Raw genomic sequence first — 15,270 nt, forward strand, 5'->3', positions numbered from 1 at the left:
CACTACAGAGCCAGAGAGTGACATCATCACAGGTGTGCCTGGCCCACACCTTGCCCCACTCTTCCTTTGGCTCTGTTCTTAACCTCTTTTGACATGCCATGTTGGATTGAAGCATTTGGGAGAGACTGCTGCTCCTCCAGATTGAAAACTGGAGACTTTCCTCTTGACTATGGAGGAGCTCCTTATACAACTATCCTCCTCCCCTAAAGACCAGACTTCCCCAGCCTGGTGCCCTCCAGTTATTCTGGACTATAACTTCCATCAGCCCCTGCATCATATGGCTCTGATGAGATTTGTAGTCCAAAACATCTGGAAGGACACCAGATTGGTGAAGGCTCCCCAAGAAATACAGAAATTAACAAGCTCCTTCTCTCCATTTTCCCTCCCCAGCCCCTCCTTAGAGCAGACTGAAGGGCACACGCAGCCCTCGCTTTTGCAGCACCACCAACCTGCCATGTGCTTCTTCCTTGCACTCACAGATCGCCTGCCACCGTCACCAGGCTGTCTACCGGTGCGCCATGCTCTGGAAACTAAAGGCCCTCTGCCAGAAACCCAGCCTGTCTATTCCGGGCCCCCCTCTCAAGAAGCGAGTGACATTCCAAGTGCCAGTGCCTGCTGCAATTTCAAGAGTCGATGAAGATCTTGGAAGGAGAACGAGCCTTCATTCCATGGCAAGGCCTGCACAGAGCGACCACCAGGCCCACATTTTCCAGGCTTCTGGAGATTCCATCCTGACTGATCTGTGAGTAAGAGGCAAAGCTGCAACCTCCTTGCGCTCGCTTCCCCTTGAGCCAGCAAACGGTGAATTTAATTGCACAGTCGCCTCCCTCATTTTGAAAGCCACTGCAAATGCACAGAGGAAGGTTTCTTTTAATTTTAAAGAGTGGGGAAAGAATGAGTTGCATCTAGCAAAAGGACTCAGCAGCAGATGGTTAGACTCTCTTCTCCAGATCTCATTCTCTCTCTCTGTTCCATGCAGGGAAGGTGTAATGCACAGGAAACATTTAATGAAGCATTGGGGACTTTCCTATCCCTAAGGCTCCATTTGCCCATCTCCCTGGCAGTCATTTGCTGTTGTAATAATAATAAAAATCCTCTTGAAATTGGCTAGTCTAACCAATCTTTATTACTAGCCAAAGGGCAGGCAAAGAAGGCTTGTGCCCCTTAGGATTATTGAGTGGCATGAAGTACTGGAATCATTATTCAGTTCTCAATAGCGAGCCTCGGAGTAACTGTGCTGGCTCTTTGGTTTTGTTTAAACTTGTAAGGCTGTAAGTACAGTTGCTTGTGTAAATCCACCTGTCAACCTGCTTTTCTTAAAGAAGTATTAGTGCTGAGAACATGCTTGTAGGCATTCCTGTGCATAATTATCAGTGTGTAAAAGGTATGTATGTACCTCAGTGTTCCCTAATTCTAAAAAGGCCTCTAACCCACCCTCCTATCCTCCCCACAGGCAGGCAGCCCGCCAAGGCAGGTTACAGCCCCGTAGACCTGACTTCCTGCTGCAATCTCTGGAGAGAACAGAGCTGCCTGATCCTGACTTGAATGGGTAGGGAAGAATGTTCAACTTTCAGACATGACAAATTAATAAATAGAACAAGGACTACATAGGGGCTACTCCCACCAGCCAAGTTCAGGGTCACTTTTACCCAAGACCTCTAATGAAAGGGAAGATCCAGGATGACATTCTCACCCCATCTTGGTACTTAATGGATGTTCAAACTAGAATAAACTTGTGTGCCCATCAACCATCCTGTTGATGAAATAAGAAGCAAGGCTTCTTATTTGATTGCATGGAGAATTCGGAGTGTAGCAGAATATCAAACTCACAAAACAAGACTTCTGCAACAAGAAGCTCTGATGCAAGTCATAAAGCTGCATGGCCACAATTCTTCAAGGAATCTTGTGGATGCCTCCAGATTCTTGGAAAACTTCTGCTTGGTACAAAAAAGGAAAGGGCTGGAGGTGGGATAGATGGGTGGGTGGACTTAGTCCACTTTAATTTGTAGAGCAAAGCTTAAAATGTGCCTGAGCTAGAAAAGTGGATGCTGGCAGCTTGGAAGGTAACAGTAAGAGGGATTTTCCCAGATTCTTCCTTGGTGTGCTTCAGATTCTTATACATCTAACAAATCGGATCTTTGTCTTCCTCTTCTAGACTAGAAAGCCTTTCTGGGGCTTTGTCTACGGCCCTTTTGTCATCTGCCCAAAGCAGTGTCCCTTCTCCAACCCAGTTCAGCAGCTGCCCCTTCTCAGCACCCCCACTTCCTCAGCCTGCTCCAGTGCTGCGCACACCCCATTGGCCAGATAGCACAGCCCTCCCAAAGCCAAACCCAGAGCTGTTGCCACCTTCCTCCTTCATGACACGGAGAAGAGAGAAGCCAGGAACGGTGAGTTCTCACACCTTGTTTGCTGCTTGACGCAGTGGTAGAGTGTAGTGGCCTTACACTCACTTGATCTGCCTGAGTCAAATTCCCAGTTAAGGCTGCAATCCTAACCCTCAGCTGGCCGTGGCAGGCTTGATGGAATGGTGCAATCAGCCACATCCACAGTCTAGCTAATTGCACCAACCAGGGTGGAAGGAAAAAAATGCAGCAGCAGGGCTTGCTCAGTGGATCCTGGCCTGACGCCCTCTTCACACTCAAAAGGGCCTGTTTTGGGTTGACCACATTGCAGCATTACTTGCCAGCAGGGACACCACTTCTGCTTCATCCAAACCCCCTCTAGCATGGCAGATTGCTGATTTTGATTACTCTGGAAGGCTCCCAGATTCAGAAGTGGTTGCCTCTCTGTTAGCCCAGTTCTGTAGCACAGAGCTTATCCCTCTATCAGTTTCTAAGGTGGGGATCCTCTTATCATAAGAACATTCCATTCAAAGGGCTTAGGGTACCTTGTAGTTTGTTTAACACCAAATCCATAAGCACAGCTCTGATTGGTGTCTGGACAGGGTTAAATAACATTCTTGTTTTCCTGCCTTTCAGGCTGAGCCTTTGGGCCTGCAGCCTGGCCTCTATTCCACAAGCCCTCCGAGACCAACCACTGGGAAGGAAAAACTGCTGGCAGACTCAAGGGCAGATTTCCTCCTGCCTGAAGATTTTTCAAGGAGAGAGAGCCCTCCTCCCCATCCCACTTGCGGAAGGGCAGGTAACGATGATGGTCCTATGAGTGACCCACTTTTCTCACTCCCAAATAGCAAAAGGCTCTTTTTTTGCCTGCAGGGAGACATTTTGTTTCCTAAAGGAAGTGAGCTGCTTGTTTTGAGGCCAGAGGTGCAGTGGCTTTCCAGAAGGTTTGTCCTCCTACCTGGGTGTAAGTGTGTTCCCTCCCGTTTTTGCTGCTTCTGCAACAAGAGTAAGGGGGCATGTCTCTCTGAGATGTGATCCTTCCCAGATGACCCACAGTTAATATGGCGGCTACAGAGAAGGGAGCAGAAGCTGCTCGGAGGGATTCCAAAACCCACACTGTCTTCCTTTTCATTTTAGGAACCAAAGAACCAGAAAAGGCAACAGAGGGTTTTACCCAGGAGGCTCCGGCAGTTCACAAACAGCTGGGAGCTGAGCTCCAGGTTATTGGGAAGAAAATGCAACTCTACCACCACAACCAGCAGGAGCTGAAGTACGCAGCCAAACACTACTTCTTCTCCCACTTTGCAATGCGTGTTTGGGCTTCTGTTTCCTCTGGGAAGGAGAGATCGGTTCAGGAAATCCTAGTTGAAAGGGGCCACTGCTGTAGTCTGCTGTGTTGGTGGGTGCAGGGACACAGTTCCCCTCCAGCACACTCTTCCATGCCTCCCTTAACTGTTGCCCTCTTGTAGCACCGCCCAGTAAATCTTTATTTTGATGACTTCAGAGCAAGCAGTAGGCATATCCATGGGCTGGCTCCCTTCTCACACTAACAAATTCAGGAAAGGGAAGGTGAAAAATGCCCTAAGGCCGCAATTACCCTGTACATTTAAAGTGTTTTGATGCTGGCTTCCCCCAAGTAATTCTGGGAGCTGTGATTTGGTAAGTTTCTAGGAGACCATTATTCCCCTCCCACAGCTACACTTCCCAAAGTCATTTAACAATCTATCCCTCTTCCCAGGGAACTCTAGGAATTGTAGCCCTGGGAGAGGAAGAGGGGCTCCTACAATCTCAGCACCCCTAATAAACTTCAGCTTTCAGAATTATTTGGGGGAAGTCATCACTGTTCAAAGTGGTATCATAGTGCTTAAACATTCCTGTTGCTCCTGAAATGCTTCCCCCCACAAACCTAACTGCAGGGGAGGGGAGCAAGTATGTATGTGGGGGTGGGAGATTTATGTGAACTAGTTCTGGCCCTGTACACTTTGGCTCAGCCCACTCCTTTTGTCCCCACCTATTGCTGGCATGCAAAGTCTGGAAGGTTGGCCACAAGGACAGAAAAAGATTCTCCGCCATCAGTGTAATAGTTCTTATGGTCCAATTTCCCCAGTAAACCACAGTAAGGAAACTTCAATAGTGCTCTGTAATTAAGTAGTTATTTAGACAGATACTGGGATCAGGCAGGATTTGTTCAAGGCAGTCCTACTGCAGATAACAACAGAGGGCATTACTGTGAAGGCAAAGCAACTGGAGTGGATGGGCTGGGTTAACCTACCTGACAGGTTTATAGAGGAGGAAACATTTGCACAGGGCTCACTTAAACCACTGCAAATCCTGTAAGTGCAAATGGTTGCATTGGGCCTAATAGAGGAAAGTGGTGGGGATTGGACCCCCGGCCTTGCTTTCATTTGGCCAGAACAGGGTGACCTTCTGGCTTTTTATTCCAGGTCCTACCAGCGGCAGCAGCGCATTCTGCTTAAGTGGCTGGAGATGAGACCAGGGGATGAAGAGCAGGTGGCTGTGCGTCAAGTACAAGAAGAGTTGGATCAGGTACAAGCAGGAAGTTCTCCCTGCGGCCACTGAAGCAAAATTAAATGGCTGCAGCGAAGCCCACACATTTCCCAAAGGGCATTGCAAAGAAGAGTAAAACCTTTATTCCCCTGCTGCCGTCACCACTTCTGCTATTATTCTCAGCTCTAGGGCTGAGATGGTGTGAAAATATGGAGCAAGAAAGTGTTTATAGTGAGACTGGAGGGAGCCTCCATGTCCCATGGTCCTCAGGGCTGCATGGCTTCTCTGTTCTGCATTGCTCTGGGGCCCACCCCTTTGCCACAAAATACCTAGATTTTCCTATTTCAGGATTTGCTTCTCATGAAGTTTTGGTGGTTGCACTTTTAAAAGAACGTATGCAAGTATCTGATGCTAGTTTCTTGTTTTCGGCAATAGGTTTTACTATGCTGGTTAGTAACTAGAGGGTATCAATTAAATAAATTACTTGGTAGCTCAGCATGTTCTGGAGAATCGGGAGGTGGGCCTGTAGTATTGGAGCTGAGGTCCCTTTGGTACCCTCCATAAAATATCTGAGGGAGCTGGGCCTCCCAAAGTTTATGGCCATTGTCATTCAATTGGTGTGTGTGCACCGCATCTTGTGATCGATTAAGGGGGGGTGGGACTCACATGCCCCCCCCATATTTTATTCAAGATGGCATCCCTTCTGTAGCAAAGCTCCCCAGTGACATTGTGTTTCTTACTCACTTGTCACTTGTGGTACATGGTTGCATGTGGCAGACAAAAAGGGGAAATATAAATTTACTTATAAATCAAGATGCATTGGCTTAGTGCTTTGAAATGGCAAACTGGCATATCGGCTTGTGAGTAAATCAAGTTTTTGTTAGTTGGAAGTTTCCACTACCCAAACCGCTTTTGAGAAGAATTGCAAAGACCAACTCCATTTGGGATTGGTCTGGGAGCTAGTGGTACCCTAGCAGTTTGTGCATGTTTTGTGTGTTGTAGCTCAAAGCAAGATTTTTGGATGAGGGAGGCTAGGAATAATTTCTCGGGGGCACAGATGGCTGCCTCTCACGCTAGCTGGGGCCTGAGCCAGGCTGCACCTCCAAACCACCTCTCTTTGTGCTTCTGTTTCTTTGCAGCTGAAAGTGAAGATCAGTTCCCTCAGGCACATACTGGGAGAAGAGCGACAGCTAATGGAGTCCTACATCACACGTGTCCAGGATATTCGAGCGGCTCTTAGCACTTAAGCATCTTGGACTCACTTGTTTGCATGATATGCAGTGGGATGGCTGGATGTTGTCCCTTTGCTATGCAGGGGGGTGGCAGAGGAGCCTCCATCCCGGTAGCTGTACAAACACTGGTGGAGGCTGCAATCCAATATAACTCATTTACCTGGAAGTAAGTCACATTGACATGCACAGGATTGCACTGCAAGTAGTTAGCATGTCTCTTTACAGCAGTCAAATGCTTTCTTTTAAAAAGTCAGCCACGGTAAGTCATTCATTTTTATTTTAAAACGTTTGCAATTAATGAGTTAATGTCCTTAAGTTGTACATTTTGACATACAAAAATACTGTGCTACTGATACAGTTGAAAAATTAAATGGATTCTCCGTGCAGGAGAAATTCACAGCGTCACTAAGAAACCCACTCCCATTTTGCTTAGGATCAATGTGACCTCCTCTGGCTCTCAGCAGCCTCAGGCCCCCACCACAATCTCCTCCCCTAGACCGGGAAGTTCATCCAGCAGAATTCCCGTGTCCTCAGTAAGCAGCAGAACCTTCAGTGCCGCTCTGCAAGCAGAGTAACAAGAAATTAAAGCTCAAAGAGGAACTGGCAAAGCAGCCAAGTGGAAGCAATCGAAGGAGCAATGGATGGAGCAAAGTTTACCCGCTTCGGGTAATTTTGTCTTTTTTGATAATGCACTAATAGAGGAGCTGTGACCCATCATTCTATCCTATGGTTAAACAGGCCAGTTAGCTGGTTAGAAAACCCACCTTCACACTGTGCAAAGATAGGAAGGATGGATGACCAGCCATCATCACCAAGGCCACTTCTCTGCCCTTCATCAGCATCAGAGACGGGAGCCACTATCATTGGAAACATCCATGCCTCAAATGGCACACGCCTCAGATGAAGACTTGCTCCTTTTTCTAGCAGTCACCGTCTTAAACGTGCCTTGGCTTCTTTTCTTATGGCTGTGCTCATTAAAAGGGGCAGCTTCTCTCGTGTGTGTGTGTGTGTACAAGGTAAGACTAAAGCAAGAAAAGCATAAGGAGACTTTTAAGGGGAGGGATGCAGTTTTAAAGCCAAATGAGCTCAACACTCCTGAGCCTCAGCCATGTTCACAACTTGGTTTCTTGAGGTCAAGAACAAAACACAGACATCATAAATAAACCAATCCCTTTTCAACTGCCCTCCCCCCCTTTGGCACCAATTTCTATGAATCCCCTCCCAGGAAAAAAAGGCATAGTAAGTTTTAAGATTCCTCTTATTATTGGTCTACGCAGCAGTGCTTAATATTTCGCCACTGAACCCCACTTAGATGTTTGTGGGATGAAGGTTCAGAATAGAACCCTCAAGCTGGCTTTGGCAAATTTGGCTTTTAAGTATTTTGCAAGTCCAGCAAAGAGTGGGGAAAACGGTTAACACACACGAGAAAAGGAGGACTACTCCTTTTGCTTTTTAGGAAGACCTGGGCTGACAGGATCTTCTCCCCCAGTCCTCGGGTTCTGGCAAGTTGGCAGTAGCTGCGTAGGGAGAGGAAAGAGGCTTTCACTGCTGTCCACAGCAAGAGACTTCCCACTGCCTTTGCAGAGAAAAAAAACAATTCTGGGTTTTTTTCACGTCCCCAGCTTAACAAGAGACTAGATATTTCCCATACAAACCAAAAAAAAAAAAAAAAAAAGATTAAGGCCAGAATAGCAATACAGAATGGCCGGGTTAGAGTGAGCTCGAGCTACAAATAAAATACGCTTCCTAAAAACAAAAACAAGATCAAGTCAAATGTGGAATGTGGACACAGTGTTTGAGGTTTAAAAATACAGTGCAGACTTCTGTTTTAAAGGGATAGTACCAGATTTATAAGGGAGGTTTCTAAAACAATGGCACACCCAGATGAACTCTTTAATGTTTCTATATTCCACTCTGCTGAGTCTCCTGGTTTTGGCATTGGACTGTTCAGTCTGGTGTGAAACATAAATTGAGAATACGGCTGGGTGAGAGACATAATTAGAAAATATGGAGCATGGGTCAATCTGACAGTATCCCTTGAAAGCAGGAATCTCTGCTCTCCTTCCTCCCTCTGACTGCAGCATTTCAACCAAGACTTCATCGTTTGGTACCAAAGCAGGCTGAAAATGGCATCTTGGGGAGAAATGCCTATTTCTACAGGCACAGGGAAGAAGCAGAAAAGCCACCCTGGTCAACATTCTTAAAGGCCACAATCCCTGATATGTCTGCAGCTCTCATGGTGGGAATGCACTGCCGGCACCCCCCGTTCTAAGAACAAGGGGGCTTTAGTTTCCTCACTCAGGTCCTGCTGAGCAATACTCCCACCTTAGAGAAACTTATCCTTTTACGAATTGAGTCCCTGTTGCATATAAAAAGCCCCCCTGGCAGTGGAGTCTCTAGAGAGATCCTAAGGCCTCTCCAAAGCGGATTTTCTGGCCAGGCTTCAGATAAAAATTAAAGTCCTTCGGTGCCTCAAAGATCAAGACGATGGTTGAGCCTAGATTAAACTCTCCTAAATGTTCTCCCTTCCTCATGGGGATGCCCTCATGATTGTTGTTGCTTACGAAGCTGAAGTCGTTGTATGAGCCTTTGCTGTAGCTGGGGTTATTTGTATGCAGATCCTGCACATGGAGAGAAGAAAAGTGGTGTTACATAAGGACTCCAGGAGGGAAGCAGGTAAATGCCTTGCAAAGAAGCCTGTAATGTTTTGTTACTCAACCACTGGCTACTTTAGTCATTTGTGGGTGAAGTGCAGGGAGGGAGGCATTTTTGTGGTGCCTGCCTGCCTGGTCACCATAAGAAGGTTCTTCTTCACCATGGGCAACGAGGCAAGAGGCTACTTAAAGCCTTGCTCAAGGCCCAATTTGCATGTATTCACAGTGACACAGTTGCCACCAAAACCACACCACCCTCTTTCCAGGAACCTGTAAATTGTTCGCAGGATGCTCAAGAACACCCACTCCCACCTGCTGCCTTGCAGGACTGAAGTTGCACTCAGTTCCATAACCAAGCTGGAAACTTGGGAGCAGAACAAAGAAAATCAGTTCAAAGGAGGTAAGGGCACTCACTCGCTGGGGAATTAATAGCAAGAAATGGTTTTCTAGTTCTAAGGTTCCTCAGGAGCTGGGATTATTACAGTCATTTAATATGTCCCAAGTGATTGCTCACAGGCTGGGCAAGTGATCCCACCATCAACATGCCCCCCTGAAAATATTAAGCAGCCTTTTACCAGGTTCATGCTATTTGCCCACTTCCTCTGACTGGCAACAGCAGCGGCTCCTGGGAGAGGGGGAGCTCCCTCCAACAGGGAATTGGGTTGCCCTTTCCCGTCACCTGCTGCCACCTGGTCCTTTTTTTTGGCCAGAGAGGCTTCGAAGGATTGAACCTAGAAATCCTTCTCATTCCTACCATTGAGCTCTGGCCCCTCCTGCGTAATGTCTAGAGCAGGCCCTTATTTTGGAAACTGCGAAGGTGGGACAGCAACAGGCAGCTCAACACAGTTCAAGTGTCACTGTTCCACTTCTACTCTAAATGGTGGGAACACATGGGACAATCACTCCTTCTTCTCAAGTGTTTGAAAGGCTAGACTAACCTGATCAAAATAGATGCGGATTGATCCCACATTTTGGGCTCCTACTGCAGTCAGAGAGAAAAAACCGTGCTTCCAGTAGCCACTGAGTACAACGCGTTCATTATGGCAGAAGAGTTCTTTGATCCAGCGAGCAACCCCTGGATTCACAGACATCAGGGAGCCTATGGGGAGCAAGGAGAGAAATGGGCAGAGCCACCCTTTTATTTCCCCAGCCACTGTTGGGAAGATGAAAGCAAATTCTCAGAAACAGCTTGAATGAAGAAGCTTTCAGCTCTGTAAGACAGTCTTCCTGCATTAAGACACAGATGAGGCTTTGGGCTGGAGAGTGGAAAGGGGCAAGCTGGAGAAGCCCCAAATTGAAAGGTATGACCTCATTTATTACCTGGTAGTTTTAAGATTAAGTTAGACACCCAGGAGCAACAAACACTGGTGTACTTTTGTAAGGGCAATAAGGGAGGGAGGGAATCCAATCACTCATAGTATGAGCGTGATCACAACCATTTCCCCACTTAAAATCCTGCAGAAATAATAATTTGAGAAGCACTTACTCGAGATGGGATCACTTGCTATTTTTAAAGGGCAAATTCATTCAGTGCCTTTTACATTCTGAATACTTCCTGGTAAATCATGCTTCTCAAAGGAAGGATGATGTCCAGCATCAGGAACCACTGGATTTTACACAGAATCACAGAGTTGGAAGGGACATGACTTCACCGACAAATATTTATTAAAATGCAGTGTTTAGCAGCAACCTTTCACTGCTTGCGTATCTCTGGAAACCTGGCTTACCTGGGAAGTGACGCCGGTGAGACACTTTCCAGTCGGTCGGTGAGTGGAAGCAGTGGTAGTCTCCAGGCGCCAAGTAAATCACACAGTGATAGAGCTCATTGCAGTCCTTTGTTACCAGCTGCTTTTGGAATGAGGAGGCTGGAAGAATAATGAGTAATATGGCTTTTGAGGCTTCAAAACAATGTACAAAACAGGAACATAGGCAGCTGTAGGTGAGACAGAAGCAGCTGCAAGGAGGAAGAGGAAGGGGTGGCTCAATGCCTGTGCCCAGTCAGGGCCCAATACAGCTATTACATGGCATCCAGTGGTTGGTCCTCTGCAGATGCCAAGTCCAGTGGAATGATACTGAGCCCCAAAGTGTGCCTGTGTACACCTACCTGGCTTGCTTTTACAGTTCTCTTTATCAGCACGTGGTCCCAGGAAGGACTCCAGTGAGTAAGTGATGCCTTTTACTTGCTCCACTTCACAGTTCTTCACTTGCCCAAAGCTGAGAATCTTGCCATCAGATGGACTGATCTACAGGGAGCAAACAGCACCAAAAATTCTCGTGTTAGCATCTGTCACTTCTCTAAACACTATTAATTTTTTTAAAAAAATTGTATCCTACTATTCTATTCAGAAGATGATCAATGATTTTTAAAAACCCAGCAGTTCTAGAACAATCCGCAATGCAACCAAAGCATAAATCAAAATATTGGCATAAAAACCACAAAGCCATCAGAATTAAGCATCAAAACACCTGAAAGAGGCCTTTTTAAACAGCCCATATTCATCAGCTCCAGTGAATCAGGTCTGATGCAATTAACTTGGCAAAGAAACTCATCTAAAGGTTGGATGGGATAGGGCCTTGATGGTGTCCATCAGCAGTGAGGCTACTGCTTCTCCATAAACTCAACACCACTGCCCCTCACATCTCTGCCACTTACCATACTGTGGATGCCGCAGACGGGTCGGGCTTGGGGCTTTAGCTTCCGCCTGAAGAACTCACTAAGGTTTCTGTAGTGGTGAAGGTCTTCCACAGCAGCCTCCTTCATGTTGACACCAAACGTCCAGATGTATAGGCTGAGGACCGGCTTCCGGAGCCAGGTGGGCAGCTCAACACTGTTCAGGCGCCCCCAGGCTCGGGAAAGAAGTCGCGTTGGCACAGATTTGTAGAGGGAAACCTAAAAACAGAGGAGGAAAATGGGAGCTACTTCACGACACCCGCTCACCTGAAAAAAACAACTGAAAACCTGCCCTTGGCTAATTTTAATGCAAGAGATCAGAGGCTGCTGGTGGGGGAGTATGTTGGGAGGAGAATGTAATTTCCCATGCACCCTCTACTGATCTACAGAGGTGGAAAGGCTGGATGTAAAAAAGCTGGCAATTAAAGACTAATTAAGATGGGGTTCTTACACACACACACACACACACACACACACACACACACACCCCACCCAAATAATGATCATGGCAGCTTCCACATTTTGGTCTAACCATGAAAGCTCCATTCATAGAATCATAGAATTGGAAGGGACTACAAGGATCATCTAGGGGCTCCAGCAGCTTTTGGACTACAATTTCCATCATCCCTGACCATTGGTCCATCTAGCATGGGATAATGGGAGGTGTAGTCCAAAAACTGCTGGAGACCCAAGTTTGGGAAACCCTGATAGTCCCAACTTCCTTAAATGCAGGAATATTTCACCCAGTGTGGGGCTTGAACCCACGACCTTGAGATTAAGAATCTCATGTCCTACCAACTGAGCTATGTTGAGCATATCCTCATAGCATATGCACCTCAAATAGATGACTGGTTCTCTCCCCTGGATTAGGCAATGAGGTTGGGAGGAGAGGCAACTCCGCAGCTGCTAACAACTTTTGAAAGGGCCTCATGTGGCTTTAGGATGCCTATCCGCTGGGGGCCACCATGAGCAATTTCACATCTCTGAGGATGTTGTGTCTTGGCAAAAGTATACAGGAACAGCAGTAGCTGCCTAACAGTCGGGCCCTTAGTCCATCTAGCTCAGTACTGTCCACGTTGACCAGCAGCAACAGCTCTCCAGGGATTCAGTCTCTGGCGCCTCTCCCAGTCCAACCTGGAGATGCTGCTCTAGACTGAACCTGGGAGCTTCTCCATGCAAGGCAAATGCTCTGCCACTGAACTGCGGCCCTTCCCCAAAGTAACAGTTCCCTGACTGCTGTACTGGAAAAACAAACCCATGGAGCTCATGCACATTTCTCAAGGAAGGGGCTAGTGGTGGCCCAGTACCCCTTTCTACCCCTGAAGAACTATTTGGGCTAGTAAGGACTTTGTGGCAAAACAAGCAGCTACCCTGGATATGATGCAGGGAGTGGGAGTTGCCCCTAGAACAAGGAGGCCATGGTTCCATTTGCACCAGCACCCAGACCTTGATGCAATAATTCTGCATTCTGCTGCTTCTGTGCAATTGGAACACAGATATATTCTTGATGAATTGCTGTGACTGGCAATGAGGAGGAGGAGGTTGCTTTGTATTCTGTTGGGGGGGGGTGCTAACTGTGAAGCAGGTCTAAGATCTAGGTCAGAACAGGGTGGGAACAGGTTAAAATACTGCAGGATTATCTGTAGGCAGCAAGGCCTGAGGAAATTGCTGTAGCTAATTCCTTCAAATCCCCCCTTGGTTAATCCTGAAACCCCTGGCATTCCTCTTGAGGGACGCAGAGCAGGGAAAAGAAAATCTCTCAACATGGCAGAGACTTTAGAAGAGCCATGCCACTGTCTGTAAATTGCTTACCAAAAAGAAAAGGAAAAAAGCAGAGCATCACAAAACTAGCCAGAATGGATCTTCCAATAGCAAATCTTCCCAAGCTAACTTTATCCCCCTTGATAAAGATCATGCTTTCATTCAGCTTGGTACCCTCCAGATGTTTTGGACATCAGTCCTATCAGTCCCAACCAACACCTGAAAGGAGGAAGCTATCTGGAATGGGAATGTCCAAAAACAGTACACCTCAAGCTGTGGAAGGGTGTGGGTAGGGTGTCCTTGAGAAGGACAGAGTGGCAGGATGAGAGACGCAGCACGATGATAGACCACCTGCTTTACATGCAGAAGATCCCAGGCTCAGTCCCCAGCAGGTAGAGCTGGGACTGTCCCATCTTAAACCCTGGAGAACTGCTGCTGTCAGTCAGCGTAGACAATACTGAGCCAGATAGACCAATGGTCTGACTGCCCTTCTGATACTGTGAACTACAACTCCCATCCGCCCCAGTCAGCGTGGCCACTGTTCAGGGATGATGGGAGCTGTAGTCAAAAACCCCAGAAGGTAATGCATTGGTTTGTGCCCCTCCAGCCCTTCTAGTATGAATTCCTGTGGATATAAGGACAGTCTATAACTAGGCACCAGAATGTCAAGTCGGGGGTCATTACTTTAGGATAAGTACAGAGACTGCTGGTATGATGAAAAGGTCTGACTGGTGTACAGGTGCAGCCCAGCTGCCATCATCACTGGGCAAAGCCGTTCAACGGCTTTCTGGCTTAGGAAGGAAGAGCAGGGCGCCCCAGCAGCACTTCCACAGACCTATTCTCCTGCATCTGCGGTTTCCTACAAGGCTAGCTATTGGCACAGCCATGTCAGGCGAGGAACAATGCCTAGAGGAGGGGCGGGGGAGTTGTCTAGGGTTGTATTTGCTCAGCTGAGTTCAGAGGGGAAATGCTTGGAACTGTGCTGTGATCATGGCACACAGACACACCAGCCTGTTGCCACTGCAGCTTGTACACTCGGGATAATACAGGACAACTCATGTCTTTTCACTATTCCTAATTATGAGGCTCCTCATAAAAATGGGGAAATATTTATCTTTCTCCTTAAAAGAAACGCCACTTTATTTCACTCATCAGAACACTCTGAAAACTGAGCCAGGAAGCAGAAAGAAAGCTACTTTTTATATCTCCTGAATTTTTCAAGCTCCCTTATGATCAAAAGGGTGTGCGACCCATCTGAAGCACTTGGTGTTAATGTGCTGGTGTCATCTGGGTTTCAAATGTGCACTTCAGCAACCCGGTGGGTTAGCCAGAGGGCAAAGCATAGCTGGTGATAAAGACCACATACTCAAGGTGGCAACTGATACAAACGAACTGGTTTGCTGATCCACAATCCTTCATTCAGAAAATAATATTATCCTTCATACAGAAGATAATATTATGACCTTCAAAGAAAGACTAGAAATCTAGTATAGCAATATAGCAGTTAGAAAATAATATGGATTAAGAAGAGCATTATAATTGCCTTGACTAAGCAATCAGAGTAATTTGAATATGAATCCAAGACTTACTATTTCCTAACCTTACTTTCTCCAGTGCAACTATTCTTTAAAATGATTTCCAAGTTTCCTACAGTATTTCGGAATAAAGTTGTCAGGGGCCAACGAGTCTTGTGGTATGAGCAAGTGCAGGAGGGAGAATCTTCCTAGGTTACTGATTGGCAACTGTACCAGCTTTTATGTCCGTTTCATCACTTAGGTTGGTGACCCTACCTAAGTAATAGATTATGGGTGCCTGTACTCTGAGTAGGGGAAAGTGTAACTGGGACCTGTAGCTGTCTAGTACAGTAGCTCAGTAGCAGAGCACTTGCATTGCATAACAAAGCCCTCAGGTTCAAGCCTCAATGGCAGCTTCTCCAGGTAGGGCTAGGAATGTCCTCGGCTTGGAACCCAGGAGAGCCACTGCCAATCAGTGAAGACAAAACATAGGCTGTTTGCTATGTTCTTATATTCCCTTAATTTTTTGGGCAAGCCTTTACTGGGTCACTTTGACAAATTCCAACATACTCTTGAAAACAACTCACT

The 15,270-nt window shown here is 46.8% G+C and overlaps 2 protein-coding genes across 8 annotated transcripts in view; one reads left to right on the forward strand and one right to left on the reverse strand.

Moving 5' to 3' along the window:
- Positions 1–6,487, forward strand: part of SFI1 (SFI1 centrin binding protein) — a 32,697-nt gene extending 26,210 nt beyond the window's left edge. Inside the window, exons 28-34 of the mRNA XM_028710064.2 lie at positions 480–742; positions 1,454–1,549; positions 2,156–2,387; positions 2,979–3,141; positions 3,480–3,612; positions 4,787–4,889; positions 5,990–6,487. Coding sequence (XP_028565897.2) covers positions 480–742; positions 1,454–1,549; positions 2,156–2,387; positions 2,979–3,141; positions 3,480–3,612; positions 4,787–4,889; positions 5,990–6,097 — 1,098 coding nt within the window. The 3' untranslated portion in view covers positions 6,098–6,487. The remainder of the gene's footprint in view (positions 1–479; positions 743–1,453; positions 1,550–2,155; positions 2,388–2,978; positions 3,142–3,479; positions 3,613–4,786; positions 4,890–5,989) is intronic.
- PISD (phosphatidylserine decarboxylase) overlaps positions 6,342–15,270 on the reverse strand; it is a 43,371-nt gene continuing 34,442 nt past the window's right edge. For all 7 annotated transcript variants that reach the window (XM_028710093.2, XM_028710088.2, XM_028710089.2 and 4 more), the window contains 5 exons: positions 11,390–11,626; positions 10,841–10,979; positions 10,464–10,601; positions 9,675–9,835; positions 6,342–8,703 (listed from right to left, as the gene is read on the reverse strand). In XM_028710093.2, coding sequence (XP_028565926.2) covers positions 8,479–8,703; positions 9,675–9,835; positions 10,464–10,601; positions 10,841–10,979; positions 11,390–11,626 — 900 coding nt within the window. In that variant the 3' untranslated portion in view covers positions 6,342–8,478. The remainder of the gene's footprint in view (positions 8,704–9,674; positions 9,836–10,463; positions 10,602–10,840; positions 10,980–11,389; positions 11,627–15,270) is intronic.

This window comes from Podarcis muralis, chromosome 16 (assembly GCF_964188315.1).
Source record: "Podarcis muralis chromosome 16, rPodMur119.hap1.1, whole genome shotgun sequence".
Classification (NCBI taxonomy): domain Eukaryota; kingdom Metazoa; phylum Chordata; class Lepidosauria; order Squamata; family Lacertidae; genus Podarcis; species Podarcis muralis.